Genomic DNA, 21,082 nt, shown 5'->3' on the forward strand with positions numbered 1-21,082 from the left:
TCATGGCTCTCTCTCACTTCAGTCATCAGTGAGTTTTTTACCGTTAAAGAATAAGCCAATAGGCACGCAGACCTGTAGAGAGGAGTGGTTTTGTTTTTTAACTGATATATTTCCATACAGTGATCACATTCAGAGTAGTAGAGAGATCACAACAGGCAAACAGGAGTCTGACACTGGGACATAGATCTAATCAACCTGATACTGTAGGACTCAATCTCCTTGATGGATCTCAGGGTTCTGGCTTTTGTGCTGTGTCTCACCATATACTCCATCCAAGGTAATGTGATGCACCAGTGAACATTTTATTAATATACTGTGTGCACAACTCCAGTCCTTGAGGGGTGTGATCTTGCTGGTTTAATTGATTCAGTATTGATGGATTTTCATTAGGCATTTTTGGGGTCTGGTTATTCATCTGTTACTCAGGAATATCATGTTAATTCTGGATCTTTGTGTAGTTCTGACATGGTTACTGTAATTATATAACTGCCTCTTCCAGGAGCCATTCCAAAATGTTGTGTTGGGACATCCAGGAACATTCCTTTGAGCTTACTAATGCGAGTGGAGCGATATGATGTCCAACACAGCCATGGTGCATGTGAGATCGACGCTGTTGTGTGAGTCCTCACCACTTGTCCTGTAATGTCACAATTTCTCTAAAGAAAATGGTGCATATAGATTGCATGTAGGCAGTGGTGGAAAAAGTACTCAATTGTCATACTTGAAAAAAAGTAAAGATATACCTTTAATAGAATATGACTCAGTCACCCAGTAAAATACTACTTGAGTAAAAGTCAAAGTATTCGGTTTTAAATATACTTAAGTACATTTTAGAAATTCCATTTACTTTTGATACTTAAGTATCAAAAGTATAAATACTTTCAAATTCCTTATTAAGCAAACCAGACAGCACAATTTTAAAAATATATATATTTTTTTTTTATTGATCGATAGCCAGGGGTGCACTCCAACTCTCAGACATAATTTACAAACGAAGCATTTGTGTTTAGTGAGTCCGCCAGATTAGAGGCAGTAGAGTTGACCCGGGATGTTCTCTTGATAAGTGTGTGAATTTGACCATTTCTGTCAAAATGTACTGTAATGAGTACTTTTTGGGTGTCAGGGAAAATATATGGAGTGGAAAGTACACTATTTTTCTTTAGGAATGCAGTGAAGTAAAAGTTGGCAAAAATATAAAAGTAAAGTACAGATACCCCAAAAACTACTTAAGTAGAGTACACCACTGCATGTAGGGCAGGCTACTGTCTTTGCTAACACAACAACCCCCATAGGCTTGCCAGAAAAGATAGACAAGCTACTCTAACTTGATTATCCTGAAATGGCTTGGTAGCTAGTTATTAGGTTGGGAGATTGACTACCTAAAGCCAACTTCATAAAATTGCTAGGTGGCTTGTATTATACAGAAACATTTGTTTTTTTAAATGTATGTATCATGAAGGAATAAATAGGCTACTGTACATGGCTTGTTCTAATTAATTTACAAACATACCTCCTGTGAATTCTGCCCCATCACTTGCAGCTAAAACCATTTCAAACTCTTTCTCCCCCTCCACTGATGATACTGTCTGCACCACAGGAGGCTGCTAAAGGGAGGACATCGCATAATAATAACTGGAATGGAGTAAATGGCATGGTATTAAACAAATGGAAACCATGTTTTTGATGTCTTCAATACCATTCCACATATTCCTTTCCAGCCGTTACTATGAGCCCGTCCTCCCCAATTAAGGTGCTACCGGCCGCCTGTGGTCTGCACACACTATAGTGTCTAGCATCCTGTCTACCATATCTTTGCTCCGTGGTGCACCTAGGAAAGAACCACTTACTGGGGAGAATGGGTGGGGGATGTACTCTTTGCCTGGTCCAGTCATTGTGCCCCCTCTGCAAAATACGGCTGACAGATCTTTTTTTATAAACAATTATAAAACGTGGGTTTAAAATGAATTTTAGTAAATCATTTAACATCTGGAGAAAAACGTATGGACAAATCTGAGCAGATCTATGGGCATGACACTTCTGGTCTTATCTTTCAAGATTCCCTATTCACTTCTTCTGTTACACAAACACATGCCAATAACCATAAGACTGGTGCGGGTGCATTCCAGATACAGATTAGAGTTCCATTATCATATTAATGGGGTTGATTAGATGCAAAATACTTCTCCAGGCATTGTAAAGATCAGAGAAGTACCTATATCTGGACTGCACCCTCGACGTCCCACTCTCTTCTTGTACTGTAGATTACATGCCAATGGGAGGAAGTACTGTGCAGACCCAAGAGTGAAGAAGGTCCTGGGAGTTGTCATGCAGATTAGGCAAGCTCAACTGATGCGGGAAAAACTTAACTCAATCATGAGAAGATGAGGATATAGATCCTGCCAGTTCCCGACAGTGGAGTCACCGTGACAACTTTGATTAATGTGTTTTAAATTCAAATATTTTTTGTTCTGTTTACACACAAAAAACAATTTTTAAGTTGCCTTTTTATAATGTTCAGATTTTACAGATTAAATTTTTTCTCATTAAATTCATTGTGATTTTCAATTAACCCTAATTCTTTTGCTTTATTAGCCAACTCAAATGTGGTGAATGACCAGCAATAACAACTCCAATTTGGTGAGGCTGAACAAAATGCACATGGATAGATTAAACAGCTTGTTGAACCTCCGATCAGTGAATTACTTCCTCTTCAACATACAGTCCGTTTAGTGATTAAATGAGTCAGTGGTTGGTGATCTGTTCCAGGGTTTCCACTCAAGCAGCATACTTAGTAATTAATTACTCTCTAGAAGGCACTGCATTCCCCGAAACGTTGATTATTAGGTTTACCCATGAAATTATTGGGAGAAAAAATAGTGTATATGTGACTTATTTTACAATGAATTTATTTTAACCATATGGGTTACACCTCAGTGAAATAGGAGAAATAACGGATTAAAACAATGGAAAGGATTTGAATGCATTGTTTTTAATGAATAAATGTTACACGTTCTTGTTGATGGACCGTTTAAGGGATTCTGCAAGCCTTTGCTGATAGCAGACATCCTGAAAAATATAGCGTTTGCTTCTTCTCCTCGGGTTTAGAACGAAGACTCTCAAGTGCAAATGTGACTTTTTTGGCACTGCGCAGGGTGGTTGAGATGAGAGAGAGAAAGGTAATATGAATATCAGCAGACCTACATAGCTTGTGTTCATCAAATGTGTTGGATTTGACATTTTGAGCATTGAGATATTAAAGACATGATAGATCAGACCCATATTATATTAAGGAGTGAGATCTGTAGAAAGACAGAGTGGCTTTGGAATGTGTTGGGGGGTGGGAGGAGAGCACCTGTTGATACAGGAAAGAGGATTAGGTGAGGTCAGATCCCCTTAAGGGAGTAAAGGGTTTGGTATCCTGTTACCCGTTTCTTGTTGAACCATAAGATATAAGGAGGAGTGTCTTAAATGGGATGTATATAACTGTGATGGTGAGAAATGTTTTGCTGTCTGAATTACAGCTGTACAGAACCTTTGGGCAGAATTAAAATTGGTTAAAAAGCTTCTCTAGTGTCCGTGGGTTATTTACTCTGAAAAATAAGAACCTAACAGATGGCGCTGCGAGCAGGGTTCACCACGATTTGTAGTCAAACCAAAGAGCCCAGATCAGTGGAGCAGAGTTGGCAACAAACAAGGTAGGCTAGTTCCTATATCTGTTTCCACTCATTTTGACATCTTGGGGAATGAGAATCTTTGGCTGAACTAATTATGGGATACGGACCTGGAGAGCCTAAATGTAATTCTATAGGCCCATTGTGTAACGGCCGGTCGTAGCTTTATAGTAAATGATAAGGACCTGAAGGTAAACTCATACAGGCTGGCACCTGTAGGGTAAGTCCTAGGGGATAACTCCCTAGTAGGTTGGTTCCTGCTAGTACTATAAAGTCAATAGTAATACCTGATATAGGGTGAGTCCCGGAAGGTAAGCCCGCCAGACTGGAACCAGCGACGGGTAAATCCTATGGGGTAAATCCAGCGGGGTTGGTTCCCTGCATAGCTAGAACGGGTTGAGAGCCTAGTTGTATTGGCCATAAAAGTGTGTGAATGGAAGGTTAGTTGTGTGCCCTGTTGGGGTGGTGAACCATGGCAGATTTATGTGGAAATAGGAAGACAAGTGTGAATAATAGACAAGCTGATCTGCCTCAGAAGACCGGACAACTAGACAAGCTGATCTGCCTCAGAGGACCGGACAACTAGACAAGCTGATCTGCCTCAGAAGACCGGACAACTAGACAAGCTGATCTGCATGGTTTACCAACATTGGATTAAAACAAGTTTATATTTTGGGTTCCGATGGGGTACGGCAGTCGAACTAAGCTCATGACGAATTTATAAACATATTCATTCATAAGTAAAAAAAAAATAAAAATTGATGTAACAACTAAGGATTCTATCTTGAAAATAGAAACATTGATGGTGTACCTTGAGGTTAATCCTTAACTTTCTAGGGAGGAATTTGAACCTCCCCTTGCCTTCTTTCACAGCCTCAGCCTGAGGAGGACCGGTATCATTTTGGGCCTCATTGACAGAAATGTTGGCTCCAACTCTCATCTTTTCAGGTCTGCCGATTTGAGGGAGAGCTTGACACTAAATAATATATATTTTTAAAGCCTGTTGCACAATAATTTTGGATTTAATAAACTACATTAATGCAAAAATATTTTAAACACATCTACAAATATATTTGTTGTAGGCCTAAACGTTATAGTTATTGCACAATGTTAAAAACCAAGTAAACACGTTTTTAAAGCCTGTTTCAGTCATTTATGATTGTTTAACAAACTGATGTACATTTATTTTTTAAATACAATTAAATGATTATGTTGTGAATTAAAGTGGTGAACAGTTTAGCAGTAAACAAGAGAAACGTTTTAATGCACCACTATTGGCTCTCTATCTCCCTCCTGTGGTTAATAATGATATATAGATTCAACTGTATCTCATCAATTGTTTGCACTTGTTGCATCTATTACGCAGCAGGTGTGTCTCCTTAATTTGTTTGTACAGCACTGATGAAGGCAAAGGCCAAAACCTATGCAGAAAATTGTAATTTATTTATAGCCACTTGCACTTTCAATTTCTTTCCCGACAGGATTAAATGAATACTTGTTTTGCATTTCGGCCTCCCTGGTTTATTTTTCATGGTTCTAACTACGAGTACCTTTTGATCTACAGATATTTTTTCTCCTACGCACCGGCAGCCTTCCATTTTGGCCTCAGTGCAAACCCTCATGCTGGCTATCCCCTGATAATGATAAAGGCCTATAGTCCACACACCTGGTCGGTGTCATCACAGCAGATGGTGGCACTCAGGACAAAGCAATACAGAGTATAGAAGTTGGCCCTAATATTTTCTTCCCTTAGAAAAGATCCAACAGTGCAGCTTTTGTATCATGACACCTGAACAAACTCAGCATGGGATACTCATTCCAGCATAGAGTATTATGCAGTGATAGAGCACAGATTATGGGAAATTATGTGATATTATGTTGCCCTTGCAGATTATAGTCCCTCCATCCGAAGGCATGTATGCAAACAGACATAAGCTCTGTGGTCCATGTCCTTGTGTAACACAGGGGGGATAATGGAGTCAGGCTAAGCAGTTTCTATGGCAACAGAGGAAGAGTGGAGCTGCAGTAAACAGTGAAGTGGTGAGCCCTGAGACGATCAGGCTGATTCCTCCTTGCTCCTCTCACGCTCTCCCCTGTTGCGCCCATTATCTTGGCTACTGGACATTGTCTTGGCTATCATTCCATTGTCAAAGCATTATAAGGAAGGCAGCTAAAGTATAGTGTATAATAGTCACACCAAGACATGTGAGTAAGTAGCCTTGCACAAGCCGGAATGGCTCATAGGACCATAGCCTGTCTCCTGTTTCTGTAGCATGAGGCATAAAGGATGGAAAAAAATCCCTGGCAGAGCGCACATGGTTGATAAACCCATTTATTTTGACGGCACCTGAGGTCACCTTTTTATTCTCCTTAGCCAACCACTTTTATAGCTTCATAACCTAACTATCTATGTACTTCGGGACAGGTTTCTTAAATATAGGGCCCAACAAACCACTTTCCTTTACAAAACCAGTACAAATGATATGGCAGATCATTTTATTGGTACACTGTACAATTTGGATTTACAACAAGTTGAAATATTACATTGATTAACCAGGATGCTACTATTTTTCAGGATATTTTTTCTCTCTCAAATGGCTACCATATGCACCAGAAAATTGTTTGCAAATAGAAAAATACAAAACCACACACCCATTTGTGAGGGGAAAAGAATGTACAATGAAAAACATGTCGGGGTTTATAAAGCTATAGTACTTTCGTGAAGAGAAATACAAACAATGGGGCAGGATTGATAAAGGCAGCCTGAAATGACTCGAGAACCAAGCTGCCGTAGCAATCTTGGAGATAACGGAATAGCACATGGTAAATACAGGTGTAATTTCTATGGTTCTTTCAGAGCTGATACCTTATTAAAAATAAGAATTTGTTCTTAACTGACTTGCCTAGTTAAATAAAGGTAAAATACAAATAAAAAATTAGTATAGAGCAGTGGTCAGAACCACAGATCAATTCCCAATATCATCTGCAATCTATTTTCTGGTATTAAAGGCTGTGACTGTACTACATAGGCTACCATTTGAGGAGGGATGACGGTACATGTATTCCCACAGCAGTTGCTCAAGGTTGTTTCATGCAACTCTGTGAATACATAAGCCACAATGAGATTGGCTTATAAATAAAAAAGGATGCTGTAATTGAGACAGAAACAAGACAGACATACAAAACAAACAGTCATACAAACAGAGTGGATGATATTGCCTGATGTTTGGCTTTCAAATTGAGATGTCCAACGCTATCAACTATCAAAGACAGGAGGGGCGATCAGCCACACACAAACTGGTACACTTTATACACATTCACACACAAACTGGTACACTTTATACACATTCACACAGAAACTGGTACACTATATACTCATTCACACACAAAAACATATACATGCAGTTTTCAAACTGTCAAAAAGTGCTGTCTTGTGCTTGAACATTTAACACTGTTGGTTGTCACACCAACACATTTGATCAGCATTGACTGCCATTTCAAAAGCAACAGCAACCCTGAAGACAACTGTCTTCATCAGCACATAGTAATGTAGGTAGAACAGAATGAGTTAAGGCCACATGGGGAAAATCAACAGATCATCTCCATTAATTCAGGGTAAAGAAGGTGAAAGAAAAGTTGGTGTTTGCATCAGATGTCATAAATGCATATCAACCCTTGCTACGTAGTTCCCCTGCATACCCAAGAGTACAATGTCCCGCTTGTCTGTTTCAGGATGATGAGGTGTGACAAGATAAGATGCAAATTCCAGAAGTCCCTTGTCAGTAGATCACAGGTTGATGGAGTATGTTCTTCGTCAGGCATCATTGAACTCCAATACTTTAGTGAAGGTCTGAAGCTTTTCCAATAGGCTCCATTCTCTTCCGTTAATGGCCACCAGGGGGTAGACATGCTAAGGACCTCATGTCCAGCTAGGCCACCCCTACTCCACTCATCAAAAGAGGGAGCCACTGCGGTGGAAGTGGATCGGAATTACAGTAGTGTGCACATTTGGAAGGAAACTACAATAAAGGCCAGATTTTGGTTGTGTTTGAAGGATGGAAAAGGAGATATAGTAGCAGGCCTACAACAATTTCAAGTCAACAATGCCAGAATATTCACAATTTGTATTACCCACTACGTTTAGTCTCCAATAGCCTCCAATTATGGAATATCCTACCTTCTAGAAGTTGTCTCTGAAGTCCTCCTGTTATGCACAGGGACTTTGCACTCTCATTCCATCTATATAACAGCAGGTCCTTTAAGCCAGGGAGAAGGGTGTATAAACTATAATACAAAATCTGATATGATCCCTTTAAAATATATTTTTTAAGGTAATATTTAGGAGGAGAGCATGTTCTGTGCACTTGGAGAAAGGGTTGCAGTATCCTATTGGTCCTTTAGGGAGTGTAATTGTGGTTGTGAGCTGCATTATGCTCAGTCCTCACTCCTGCGGTCTGCTGTTGTTGAAGCTGGAGTTGTTACTGCTGCAGCTCTCCTCATATGTGGGAGGGGGTTCTGTAAGATACACAGACAAACCAGAGAAACAGTCAGACTATATAGTAGGCCATTGTTCACTAATCATTGATCATCATACTACCACAGTTTTGAGGGGCGTGACTCACCATGTGTGAAGTCCCAGGTGCTGTACTCAGGCGGGAGTATGAGAGGACAGGACGTGGGTACTGGGGTGGCGTTTCCTTCTGTGAAGAAGGGGATGGTGGCCCCAGTAGACACACAGAACAGAGGCGCCGAGGTGTCATCGGCACGTCGCTGGCTGGGGGGGAAATCTACAGCGGGAGCGTAGCTGAATGCACTGGGGGACATGGTGGGGGGCTGGCCGGATTGGTCCTGCTGGGAGTGACTCTTTGTGGGGATCTCCTCGCTGACTGAACCCCCTGCACCCAACACCTCTTCCAAGTCCTCCTCAGCCGGGGGCGCGCTCGGGGTAACCCCTTCTGGGCCGGGGTTGGGGCTGATGGTTGTTGGGGCTGGAGTTGAGGGCATAGGTCGTGACGGGATCAAGTTGACAGCGATGTTCCCGATGTAGATGGGTAAAGTGACAACTGTCTCGGGGGACTTTAGTGATACCTGCAGCGGTCACACGATACAATGTAAATGTGTTTAAATATCCTATCATTCCAAGATGCTCCTTTAACACACCAATGCAGCTATTCTCATCTCAATATCAAACCATTTATGGTTAACAATTAAGTACCTTACTGTGATTTCAATTAAAATTGTAAAAAAGAAACAAAAATAGCTTCTTAGTAAAGAGTAATTTCTCAAGCAAGAATTTGGCTAGGACTGTCTGGGAGTGGTCTGAGTGGGGAGGGGAAAACTGAAAACTAGCTGTTATTGGCAGAGCGGTTTGGAATGCTCTTTCTTATTGGTCTACTAACTAATTTACCGCCTGGTAAATTTCTGGTAGTTTTTCCAACAGCTCTTACAGTAAAAGGGCATTGTCATAATTTTTGGGCTGTTCCCAACAACAACAAAATCTTGGTCAACCAAGAGTTGTCTGTTCTATCGACCAATCGATTGGACAACATTTTTAAACGTGCATTTTTCCATATATAGACACATCCTGTGTTTTAATCAAATCAACTATATACACTGAGCTTGTCTAATGCTTTAAGCAAACTGTTTGATGAAATAATTAAGAGACACAAATGACTAGAGGGAATCCGACAGCAATTCATTTGATTGTGCCATCTGGCTCAGACTTGCTGCGCTGTGTAAAAAGAAAAAAAGACAGCAGTGACTGTGTGACTAGCATCCATTTTCTCTCTCTCTTCCCTGCTGCAGCGAGCACCATAGAACATCAGTGTGTATCGCACTGTCCATGTTGCTGAAGCTGCAACATAATTACACCCATTTCTGACTGAAAAGTTCTGTTACCGAAATCCCTCATTGCTCTCTTTACGTGACACATGTATGCTTCGAATGCACGTGACCAATAGGACCTGACCTATAGCATATCATAATCACATCAATAAATTGGTTATAACAAACTCTGAACACCGTAACACGTGACAGCATAATGGATGCAGAGGACGTGACAAATAAACTCGAAGCAGGTTGCTGGTTGCGCAGGAGGTAAAGGGGAAGATGTGTGGAATAAATTTGACTAGTTGTGGAAAATACTGGAGATCAAGAAAAATAAGATAAAGAGCAAGCACTGCGTGCATATTAGGCCTATGTAACAGGCGCTGTTAGTTTACAATATCATTTTTCTGACCATTTGTAACAATGTAAACAACACTAAATAAATGATTAGCGTACCAGAGAGTCTGTTGTAATTCTTAATTATTTTTTCTAAAGCCTTTATTACAGCAAAGACTAAAAACAGTCGCATTCATTCACGAATGCAATTTCTGAAATGGAACGGTTTAGGCCTATTTATTGTTTACGCTAATTATTCAAATTATCGCTTTATTTTATTTTAAAACTAAAATGCTTGATTGCATTTCACATCATGAATGACTCGTATGCTGTGTGATGACATGAACGAATGAATGATTAATTGATACAGTAGCCTATATAACTATTGAATTATAGGGCTAAGTAAGTTACGATATTAAGACTAAAAAGGATGCGCTCTTAGGCCTACGGTGGTTATACAAGGCTACTATACTCAGCCTACTAATGATAATGACATTGCTTATTGTCACGCCCTGACTGTAGAGAGCTTATTATGTCTCTTTTTTGGTTTGGTCAGGGTGTGATTTGGGTGGGCATTCTATGTTCCTTTTTCTATGATTTGTATTTCTGTGTGTTTGGCCGGGTGTGGTTCTCAATCAGAGGCAGCTGTCTATCGTTGTCTCTGATTCAGAACCATACTTAGGTTGTCTTTTCCCACTGTGGGGATGACTGGGCCATCCCCACAGCCTCCAGAATGGATCAGTCCACTCAGACAGGTGTCTTGTACACCATGTTTTTAGTTTTTTTGCTACTGCTCGACTAAAGAAATCTCAGTCGACCAACAGCCTATTGACCAAACAATCGAACAGTCGACTAAATGGGGTCAGCCCTACATAATTTTCCCAATTTCACAGTACTTTTCCAACCTCATAGATATATAATTATATATAAATATAAAACACAGGAAAATCACATTTTTGACTGCACTGGGCCTTTAAGGACTGTACTGACAAAAATAGCTTTGCCATACTGTATTAGGAGCAAGAGATTACCACAGTTATAATCCCTGAACTCACTAAAGAGACATCTGAGACTGAGCATGAATGACTTACAGCACACTACATCACAGGTGCATTGGGTTAATGAGAGGATTACAGCACTATGATACTGTATGAGAAACAGTGTCTGGTTTATATTACAACCTTATTTAACTACAACTATAGAAAGAACACTGTACAACTGCTACAAGTCTGAAGCACCACTTGTGAACAACACTATTTATTGAGGGGATCCCAACAAGTGCACTTCATTGAGGGTGTTACTAACCTGGATGAAGTAATCGATCTCTATAAGGCTACAGCCGGCCAGGCCAGACTGGGGGAGGGGCGGTACGATGATTTGCTCCCGCCACTCAGCGTGTTTCCCCGCCTTCACTCCCGCCCCCTCTACCTCTGCTATGGTCCGCAGGTCGAACACAGCCCGTTTGGTCTTATAAGTCACTTTCTGATCAGGAGAGAGTCATCAGAGTGAAGCCCATCAGACCAACATACAGATCAGACAATACAGAGCAAAGCATCACATCACATCACAATATACGGTATATCAGCATTTGCCCATAAACCAGTCAGACTATCTGTTTTGTAGAACAAAATAGGTAAAGGAACAAGAGCACATGAGACATTAAAGAGGTCTTGGGTACCTGTATGAGGCTGGCCAGCACACAGCCCGTGTCCTTGCCTGACTTGTTGTGGATCTCAGTGGCTAGTCTAATGATCTGGCCTGGTGTGTATCCCCTCTGGTCACTGCAAGCCTTCATCATGAGGGTGCCCGTCTTCACCAGGAGGTAGCTGAACCTCTTAGTGGTCACAGCATAACTGGGTTGCTGGGGAGAAGCAGTCATAGGAAGGATAAAACAAGCCGTTCCAACGGACAGGTGAACAGAGCATAGAAACAGAGAAATTAGAGCTGGGGGTAAGGAGGAGTCCTCCCGTAATCTTTAATAAAAGACAAGATAGTGGTTGTGCTGCGCTCATTGTGCTGAAATCAAATCCCATAACTATCAAACTAAATAAGGCATGATCAAATAAGTGGGCACTTTACGAGTAGTCCACTGTCCTCTTCAGACATGATCTACTGTTCCAGTAGACAGTCTCTAGCCAAGTACTATATCTAGTTATTTTTTTAGGTAATTCCATTGAAATGAGTGCATTACAAAACAACTGAATTATATTGTTGAGACCGTGTTGACTGGTCTTTACCTCAATGTTGGGCACTTGGTTGAGGTTGAGCAGGTTAAGTAGGTAGAAGGGCCTCTGGGCCTTGTAGTCCTTGGAGAAGCGAGGTGTGTCTATGACGGCTCTCACACGGTAAACAATCTTCCCAAAGGGCCCTTCAAAGGAGGTCGGGGCAGCCACTTGGTTGGGCAGAGACAAATACAGCTATCAAACAGTGCAAGATTGACCACAGAAAGTTTAAGGTTGTATGCAAAAATGTACTCATGGAGATAAATAATTCACGACATCAAGTGCTACAGCAACTGCATCGACATGAACCAAAACTGTTTCATTTATTTCATAAAGCCTGTGCTGTCTGCAGATGAATCCTATGAACAAGGATATGAGATTCTGACTAAAACAGACTGGCAGTCTAAAATGATGTCTGGTCACTGTGTGTGCTTTATCAGAGAAATGCCAGTCAGTGCTTGGTCTGAGCAGTGGGAGGCAGATAGATCAGATCAGGGGGACAGATACTCAGTGCTCCTAGCAGCGCTGTCACCAAGTGTCTGTGCTCATCTGTCTGAGCTGTACAAATCCCCTCCTAAGAGGACAGGAGGAGGACACTGTTTATTAACACAGTCCAGAAAGGACCGATGATAAAGGAGGAGGGGAAGGGAATGAGGAAAGGAAACTGAAGAAGGGAAAGACAAAAATAACAATTCTGAGAGGTTGGATGGAGAGAAGGAATGGAGAATTACAGGATGAAGTTCAGGACAATCAGAGATACGTCTACAGTATATCCTCAATCCGAATACATTTACAAAGGTCATACTGTGTAATAGAAATGTCCATCTTTTGTTTTCAGCTCATGCCTTAAAGCATGACAGGTGCTGATACATTCAAATTAGAATGCGTTGTGTCCACTGTCATGCTATGATTTACCCATTGGCCTTTAACCAAACACATTATTGTACATTCCTATAAATCATTGGAATAAATAGATTGATTCAATATGGTAGAGTTCTCAAGGTGTACACAAAATAAACAAGGACTTTGCTGGACTTCCCAGTATTATCCATGCTAATTCTGCACTCCTACTCATTTAAATGATAATGTCAGTAGTGGGTGCTGCACAGGGGAATTTCCTGCTGTCAATAAGGATTAGTGAGGAGCAGCAGGCTGGGTGTAAAAGGCTTGGCAGAACAGACACAGACAGGCGGCCAGAGGGAACCCAGCACCAGGGACACTTGTCTGACTGAGTCTATGGGCCTGACAAAAAGCTCTTCCACTATCTCTTCTCCAGCCTCCTCCACAGAACCAAGGGCTCCTGTTTTTAAGTCTTTACTTGTCAGTGTTTAAGTACATCCATCAATCCTCACAGCATGAACAGCAGTTTTAATGTAGCATCCTATTTGGAGGAGCTCTAGAGCCTAGATGTTAAAGCCTCCCGTCAGCCCCTGACCTGACAACCAGCAGGGGGCACTGTCACTGGGTCACGGGGCTCAGTGAGCCTGCCTGGATGATCCCGTCATCAGCTCTGGAATTATCATGTCTTCTGCCTGTTCTGTAGACGAGGGTGGGAGGAACAGCGGGGGGATGGCAGGGGGCCCACAAGGCGCAATTAAACACTGACAGAACTAAAGGACTATATATAGACATCCCTCCTCACCCCACCGAGCGCAGACAGAGTGGAGCCTAATGGACAGACACTGAACTGTCTGTGACATCACACCTGCATGTACTTGAGTTCACAGTCCAGTCAAAAGAAGCATTCTAAATGTCATGTGTTATTACACAGGGGTGTGTCTGTGAGGACACAATATGGCTCTCTAGGCTACTGGCACTTGTTAACTCTACCTTTGTGATTGTCCTTGGCCGGGGATGACTTACATGGCCGACTTTGACATATATCACCCACTTAGACAGGAGATATTGACTGACTGAAGCATTTACGATTAAAGAGCAAATTTTATATTTTTTAAATTAATTTATTTCACCTTTATTTCACCTTAACCAGGTAGGCTAGTTGAGAACAAGTTCTCATTTACAACTGCGACCTGGTCAAGATAAAGCAAAGCAGTTTGACACATGCAACAACACAGAGTTACACATGGAATAAACAAACATACAGTATAAACATAATACAGTAGAAAAAAGTCTATATACAGTGTGTAAAAACGAGGTACGATAAGGGAGGTAAGGCAATAAATAGGCCTTAGTGGCGATGTCACGCCCTGACCTTAGAGATCCTTATTTATTCTCTATGTTTGGTTAGGTTAGGGTGTGACTCGGGTGGGAAAATCTGTTTTCTATTTCTTTGTTGTTTTGCCGTGTGTGTGGTTCCCAATCAGAGGCAGCTGTCTATCATTGTCTCTGATTGGGGATCATATATAAGTTGTCATTTTCCGTTTGAGTTTTGTGGGGTGTTGTTTTCTGTTTAGGTTGTTTCCCCTGACAGAACTGTGCGCTTTCGTTTTCGCCTTTTGTTTGAGTGTTTTTTGTGAACCTTAAATCATGAACACTTTCAACGCTGCGCTTTGGTCAAATTCTGACGACGAACGTTACAGGCGAGGTAATTATGATATAGCAATTAAACACTGGAGTGATAGATAGTGATACATTAACGTAATAAGCAACTTCTCCTTTTGAAAATGGCCTACGTGGTGTCAATGAGTCAAAAACATTCTAGAGTCAAAATTGACGACAAAGTGTATATAGGATAAATTTGGTTATGAAGTCAGTCTCGTCAAAAATGGCAATTTGTGAGATAATTAGGAAAAAAATGTATGTCATGGAATGAAGGGTACCGTAAAAGTCTTTCCTGAGTTGGGTTGATTTCAATCCTGCCCACATGCTTACAGCTGGCAGCACCCAAGTAATCATCAATTCGGAGAGCGCCGATCATAATACCCATGGTCAACTTGGTTTGACATTCGATATCCCTATGGGGGCTAGTTAGGGACCACCAGTAAATTACACAATGTACATGTGACAATATTTAAAAAAAAAACCTCAAACCACCTATAAACTGTAGAAATTCATATACAAATATTTAAAGCATTTAATGAGACAACTAAAAACTGGGCAACATGAAAATATTGCCTCATTTACATTGTGTAATTTATTGATGGTCTCTAACTAGCTCCAGAGATAGGCTATCCAAAGTCAAACCAACTTTGCCACAGTCGCACACCGGCTGGCTGAAGCTAATTGGGGGAAGAAGTTGGCTAGCTTGCCTAGGCTACTTCCAGACACAAGACCTGGTTAAACTGTTTCAAGTTATTGAGAAGGGTGAGTGACTGTAGCTGTGTACTGTTTTGTCAGTGACAGTACAAACACTTCCCATGTTTGACCGTACACACAAGACACCCACATCAAAGCACACCTCCAAAACCCAAATCTCATTCTCAGTCGCATTTCCTAATGAGGGGAATTGAAACCGAGGCTAAATCAGGAAGTTCAGCCCCCCTTTAAGGTGAAGTGCATAAAGCACAAGGGCAGAGACATTAGAGTCAATAGTGTGCTCTACCTGTGATATGAAAAGGCATCTCTTTATTTACCTGAACAAACTGTACTGAATGTTCTTTCTCTATTCACAATAATTTATTATGTTCAGTCCAATTGTTTCATTGTTAGACAAAGAGCCAAGGGCATTAGGCAATACTACAAAGGCAACAAACACTGTGCCTGTTCAGAAACTTCACGTTATCAGCTGTTTTACCAGTTTCCTTCAACGTCACTAACAACAGTTGGTATACTGTAAAGATGTTTTTTTTTAAATTGACCTCAGTATGGTGGAATGCAGTTCAACAGGTTTTCCAGACTAATTCCAAACATACCTGGAATGAGAAATTGAAAAGGGAAGCTGTGCTCGCCAGCTGCCAGGGTACCTGTAAGAGAGAGATCACTTGGTCAGACAGACAAGCAAAATCACATTTAGACAGACAGACACACACAGATAAAGTGGTGGCCAGTGTAAGTTTTCAAGGTACACAACCAGCATGGCTACCACTACATTCTGCAGCGAAATGCCATCCCATCTTTCTTGCGCTTTGTGGGAATATCATTTGTTTCAACAGACAATCACCAAACACATCTCCAGGCTGTGTAAGGGCTATTTGACCAAGAAGGAGAGTGATGGAGCGCTGCATCAGATGACCTGGCCTCCACAATCCCCTGACCTCAACCCAATTGAGATGGTTTGGGATGAGTTGGACCGCAGAGTGAAGCAAAAGCAGCCAACAAGAGCTCAGCATATGTGGGAACTCCTTCAAAACTGTTGGAAAAGCATTCCAGGTGAAGCTGGTTGAGCGAATGCCAAGAGTGTGCATAGCTGTCAAGGCAAAAGGTGGCTACTTTGAAGAATCTAAAATATATTTTTATATATACACTTTTTTGCTTACTACATGATTCCATATGTGTTATTTCATAGTTTTGATGTCTTACAATGTAGAAAATAGTACAAATAAAGAAAAACCCTTGAATGAGTAGGTGTGTCTAAACTTTTGACTGATACTGTATATATATGTACAGTACTTCCGTTCAAAAGTTTGGGGCCACATAGAAATGTCCTTGTTTTTAAAGAAAAACACATTTTTTGGCCAGAAACAAAGACCTTTCTTCTGAAACTCGTCAGTCTATTCTTGTTCTGAGAAATGAATGCTATTCCATGCCGAGAAATTGCCAAGAAACTGAAGATCTCATACAACGCTGTGTACTACTCCTTTCACAGAACAGGGCAAACTGGCTCTAACCAGAATAGAAAGAGGAGTGGGAGGCCCTGGTGCACAACTGAGCAAGAGGACAAGTACATTAGAGTGTCTAGTTTGAGAAATAGACGCCTCACAAGTCCTCAACTGGCAGCTTCATTAAATAGTACCCGCAAAACACCAGTCTCAACGTCAAAAGTGAAGAGTCGACTCCGGGTTGCTGAAGGCAGAGTTGAAGGCAGAGTTGCAAAGAAAAGGTAATATCTCAGACTGGCCAATAAAAATAAAATATTAAAATGGTGTCAGGTTTTGGCCAAGACTGTTCGGGTTTTGGTCACTAGATGTCCCCATTGCACCTTTTTTGTACCTTTTGTTTTTTCTTGCTCTAATTATTGTTTGCACCTGTAGGTCATTCCCTTGTTAGTATTTAAACCCTGTGTGTTCCTCAGTTCCTGGCTCAGTGTTTGTAAGTTAGCACCCTGCCCCAGCCCAAGCCTTGTTTTATACAGATATTTCTCTTGTTGGATTTTCCAGAGGTTCTCTGGTTTAGTTCTTGTGTATTATTTGAGTAGTCTTTTGAGGTTTGTTTTTTCCCTGCTGTTTTTTACCACTTTGTGGAGTTTCTTTTGTATTTTGGAGGTTTTCCATTTTGTGCCTCTTGGCTTTATTTTTGGACATTGTGGATTTAGTTTCTTTGCCTGAAGATTTTGTTCTTTTAATTAAACCACCATCTCTAGTACTGCTGTGTCTGCCTCATCTTCTGGGTTCTGACGATTATTAGTGACTGTTTCTCGCACCGGGTCCTGACAGAAACACTGAGCCAGGAACTGAGGAACACACAGGGTTTAAATACTAACAAGGGAATGACCTACAGGTGCAAACAATAATTAGAGCAAGAAAAAACAAAAGTTACAAAAAAGGTGCAATGGGGACATCTAGTGACCAAAACCCGAACAGTCTTGGCCAAAACCTGACAAATGGGCAAAAGAACACATTGACACTGGACACAGGAATTCTGCCTAGAAGTTCTACCTCCCCGATTGTATTATTAAATAACATCAAAAAGATTAAATCAGCTCTCTTGACTGTAATTGTGCGGTTCAGACGGCTTAGTGGGTTGTCGGAGCTAAGTGCTTTCAACACAAGTTATGGGTTAATGAATCAGTATGGATATAGAATATATAAAAATAACAAGGAAAGACTATGGATTATACTATATATGTAGACAGGAAGAAAGAAAACAGAGTTGAACAGACTGCTCTCTGGTAAAAACACTGGGTCTATAGGGGAGAGAGGTGGTGGAGTTCAATATTAAGCAACATATTGGTGGTACGTTCATCTAACCAGCATAAATTACATTCTCCACAGATCACATACTGAACTCCCTGACCAGTACTAGGACAGAGCACCACCAGACAGTTAAACAGATGGGATCTGTGGAGCACAGCACATCTCTTCTCTTGATCAGTAATTGTTACGCACAGCCATGTTTCTCATCTGAGAGGGCAGACAGAACATTTAGTGCAGGAACACTAGTTTTGTCACAAGAGCTGTGGAAAATGTTAATTATCCCTTAGAGTGATCACCAATATAAATGCAAAACCGCTCTTGAGGACAAAACCCAATCGAGAGGGAGAAAGCTACATTATCATACATTTTATAATCAACAGAGATGAAGAGAGCTGCAACACGGCCACTGAAGAGCCTCTATTTAGATTCTCATTCTATACCTTATACTCTATACATGTTGAATCAGTAGCCCCAAAAAGGCTTCCATAGTCCTCACCTTTGTCAGCTACAGACAGTGTGCTGCTGAAGTATTGCTCTTCCAGTGTCCATGACATGTCGTTCATTTTGTTGGAGACCCCACATGATCCCAGGCAGTTCACCTTAATGGCTGGAATGGAAAGAAAGAAAAGAGTCAATCAACCGTACACAGTTTACTAACTTAGTCTATCATCCATAGCTCTCTAAAATGGTAGTTTTCACTATGGTTTTTTATCTAAGCAATGAGCTGGTATAGAAAACAGAGCCCATAAATGGTATGGATGCTACAAACACCGAATACCAGAGATTTTAATGAATGGTGTCTATAAATATGTTTTTCTGTTGACGAGAAGCCCAATGTTCAGAGAGTATTCCCTTTAGAGAGAATACCCTTAGTCCTGGTGTGTTCACTGTGTTGTATAAAAACAACAGCACTCAACATTCAATAGTGATGGGTTTGTAGAGTTATTTGAATCACAGACTGTATTAGCCTCACCGCTCACCTGTTCGATGGGGCTATCGATTATGTTGCTGAGACGCTAATGCAAGTCAAATCCAATAGCTAGCCTTGATGGGGCGAGCCAGCCAGCCTTGCCCCATCGGGACAGGCAGACTCTACATCTACGTAAAACTTCAGATGAACCAGATGTTTTCTGGGTAATTTTATCATTATGTAAGTAAAGGTCAACCTAGATATGTACCAGGAGATTAGATCATGTTTCATGATGCAGCATACATGCAGCCACTACTAATCTGATGTCCTATGATAAGCTCCTATCTCCTTCATTGAGAATGAACCAGAGGGTTAGTTTGATCAGACTGCACACAGCGGTCACAAAACATATGACGTCCCACTGGGCACACACTGGTTAAATCAACGTTGATCCCATATAATTTCATTGAAATGACATAGAACCAATGTGAAATAGACGTTGAATTGATGTCTGTGCCCAGTGGGGTGATGTATGGAGAGGGTCTGTGTGGTTTAAAGGCCTTTGTGTTGAGTTCCATACCGTTGGAGAGAAAAACAGCGAATGCCGCAGACTTATTAGCATCATAATGACCTTACCCGAGGCACACCACAGACCCTCACAAAGCATGATGCCTTACTTTGGTCATTAGTGGCGGCTGCTGCAGTTGGGCAAAGGGGCTCTATTCTCTCTTGGTCATAAATAATCTTAGAAAACAGACACTTGATTGTGTTGTGTAGTTATCAACAGATGGAGAGGGTGGAGGAAATAGGAGAAACAGTATCAGTGCTGCCAATATTCATGTGAAACCGGTGTCGAATGGCCGCCATTTTGTGTTCAATGATGGTTAGAAAAAAACATCCTGGAAAACAAAATGTATTGTTTAACTACTGTTAAACCCATCATCAGCCTGATGTGTTCAGCCATGTTTGAGTGTTGAGACGATTATGTAACAAGTTGGGTAAGCCTGGGAGATTGTCTGAAGCCCAATTCACCAAACACAACTACAGCATCTACATCTATCTACCAATCAATCTATCTATCTATCTATCTATCTATCTATCTATCTATCTATCTATCTATCTATCTATCTATCTATCTATCTATCTATCTATCTATCTATCTATCTATCTATCTATCTATCTATCTATCATCTGTCTCTCCTCCCCCCTTCCTCTCTCTCTAAGGAGGAACTGAAACCTTTTGATAATGGGCAGTTGAACACGATGTTCACACAAGGTCACGTTCCTCATCTCTTACAGAAACCTGCATCCCCATAGCATCATGTTCCCTCATGGCATCACATTGTCAGAAATTAAGGGAGGGAGAGAGAGGTCAGATTTAGAGAAGAGAGATCTGTGCAGGGGACGGAAGTGGTGGCATGTGACACTGTGCAGTTATGGACTGTGTGACCGAGCGACCACAGGCTCACACCCACACCCATGCAGAAGCCCGCGTTGGCACCAGAGACACACACAAGTAGCAGATGGCTCCCCTCCACTGGCAGAGCTTTTCTGTTCTGCTCTAGGAGAACAACAGCAAAATTCACAGTGCACAGAAAAGACCAGCGCCCTTGAAACTAACGGCCCATCATGTGGGCATTAAATAAACCATGCAATCTGTTTCTCAATCTATCTGCCCCATTTAGCATAATGCATTTACACACTTCTCTCTTCACCCTCACCCCATTTGATATCAAACCATTTGTTTAAGAAACTAGGCATTTTTATTTATTTTATTTAACTAGGCAAGTCAGTTAAGAACAAATTCTTACTTACAATGAGGGCCTACCCCAGCCAAACCATAACAATGCTGGGCCAATATTGTGCACCACCCTATGGAACTCCCAATCACAGCTGGTTGTGATACAGCCTGGAACTGAACCAGGGTCTGTAGTGATGCCTCTAGCATTGAGATGCAGTGCCCTAGACCACTGTGCCAATCGGGAGCCTGTTCCTACTTCACAGGAAAGGCATTCAAAACATATATTTTTTTTATCAAAATGCATTCTTGGGCAGAAATGCTTTCTTGAACATGTGAACTTTCATGTGCCTTAATAACAAACATGTAAATACATTTAACATTGTTAAATTAAGGATAGTTGGTTT

At 41.2% G+C, this 21,082-nt stretch overlaps 1 protein-coding gene across 1 annotated transcript in view; it reads right to left on the bottom strand.

Annotated features, from left to right (window-relative positions):
- Positions 1–6,153: 6,153 nt before the first annotated feature.
- LOC129818496 (arrestin domain-containing protein 1-like) overlaps positions 6,154–21,082 on the bottom strand; it is a 42,853-nt gene continuing 27,924 nt past the window's right edge. The window contains exons 2-8 of the mRNA XM_055874439.1: positions 18,524–18,634; positions 15,868–15,918; positions 12,071–12,225; positions 11,512–11,694; positions 11,139–11,315; positions 8,294–8,759; positions 6,154–8,186 (exon numbers count right to left, since the gene is read on the bottom strand). Of these exons, the coding sequence (XP_055730414.1) occupies positions 8,113–8,186; positions 8,294–8,759; positions 11,139–11,315; positions 11,512–11,694; positions 12,071–12,225; positions 15,868–15,918; positions 18,524–18,634 (1,217 nt within the window). The 3' untranslated portion in view covers positions 6,154–8,112. The remainder of the gene's footprint in view (positions 8,187–8,293; positions 8,760–11,138; positions 11,316–11,511; positions 11,695–12,070; positions 12,226–15,867; positions 15,919–18,523; positions 18,635–21,082) is intronic.

This window comes from Salvelinus fontinalis, chromosome 21 (assembly GCF_029448725.1).
Source record: "Salvelinus fontinalis isolate EN_2023a chromosome 21, ASM2944872v1, whole genome shotgun sequence".
Classification (NCBI taxonomy): Eukaryota; Metazoa; Chordata; class Actinopteri; order Salmoniformes; family Salmonidae; genus Salvelinus; species Salvelinus fontinalis.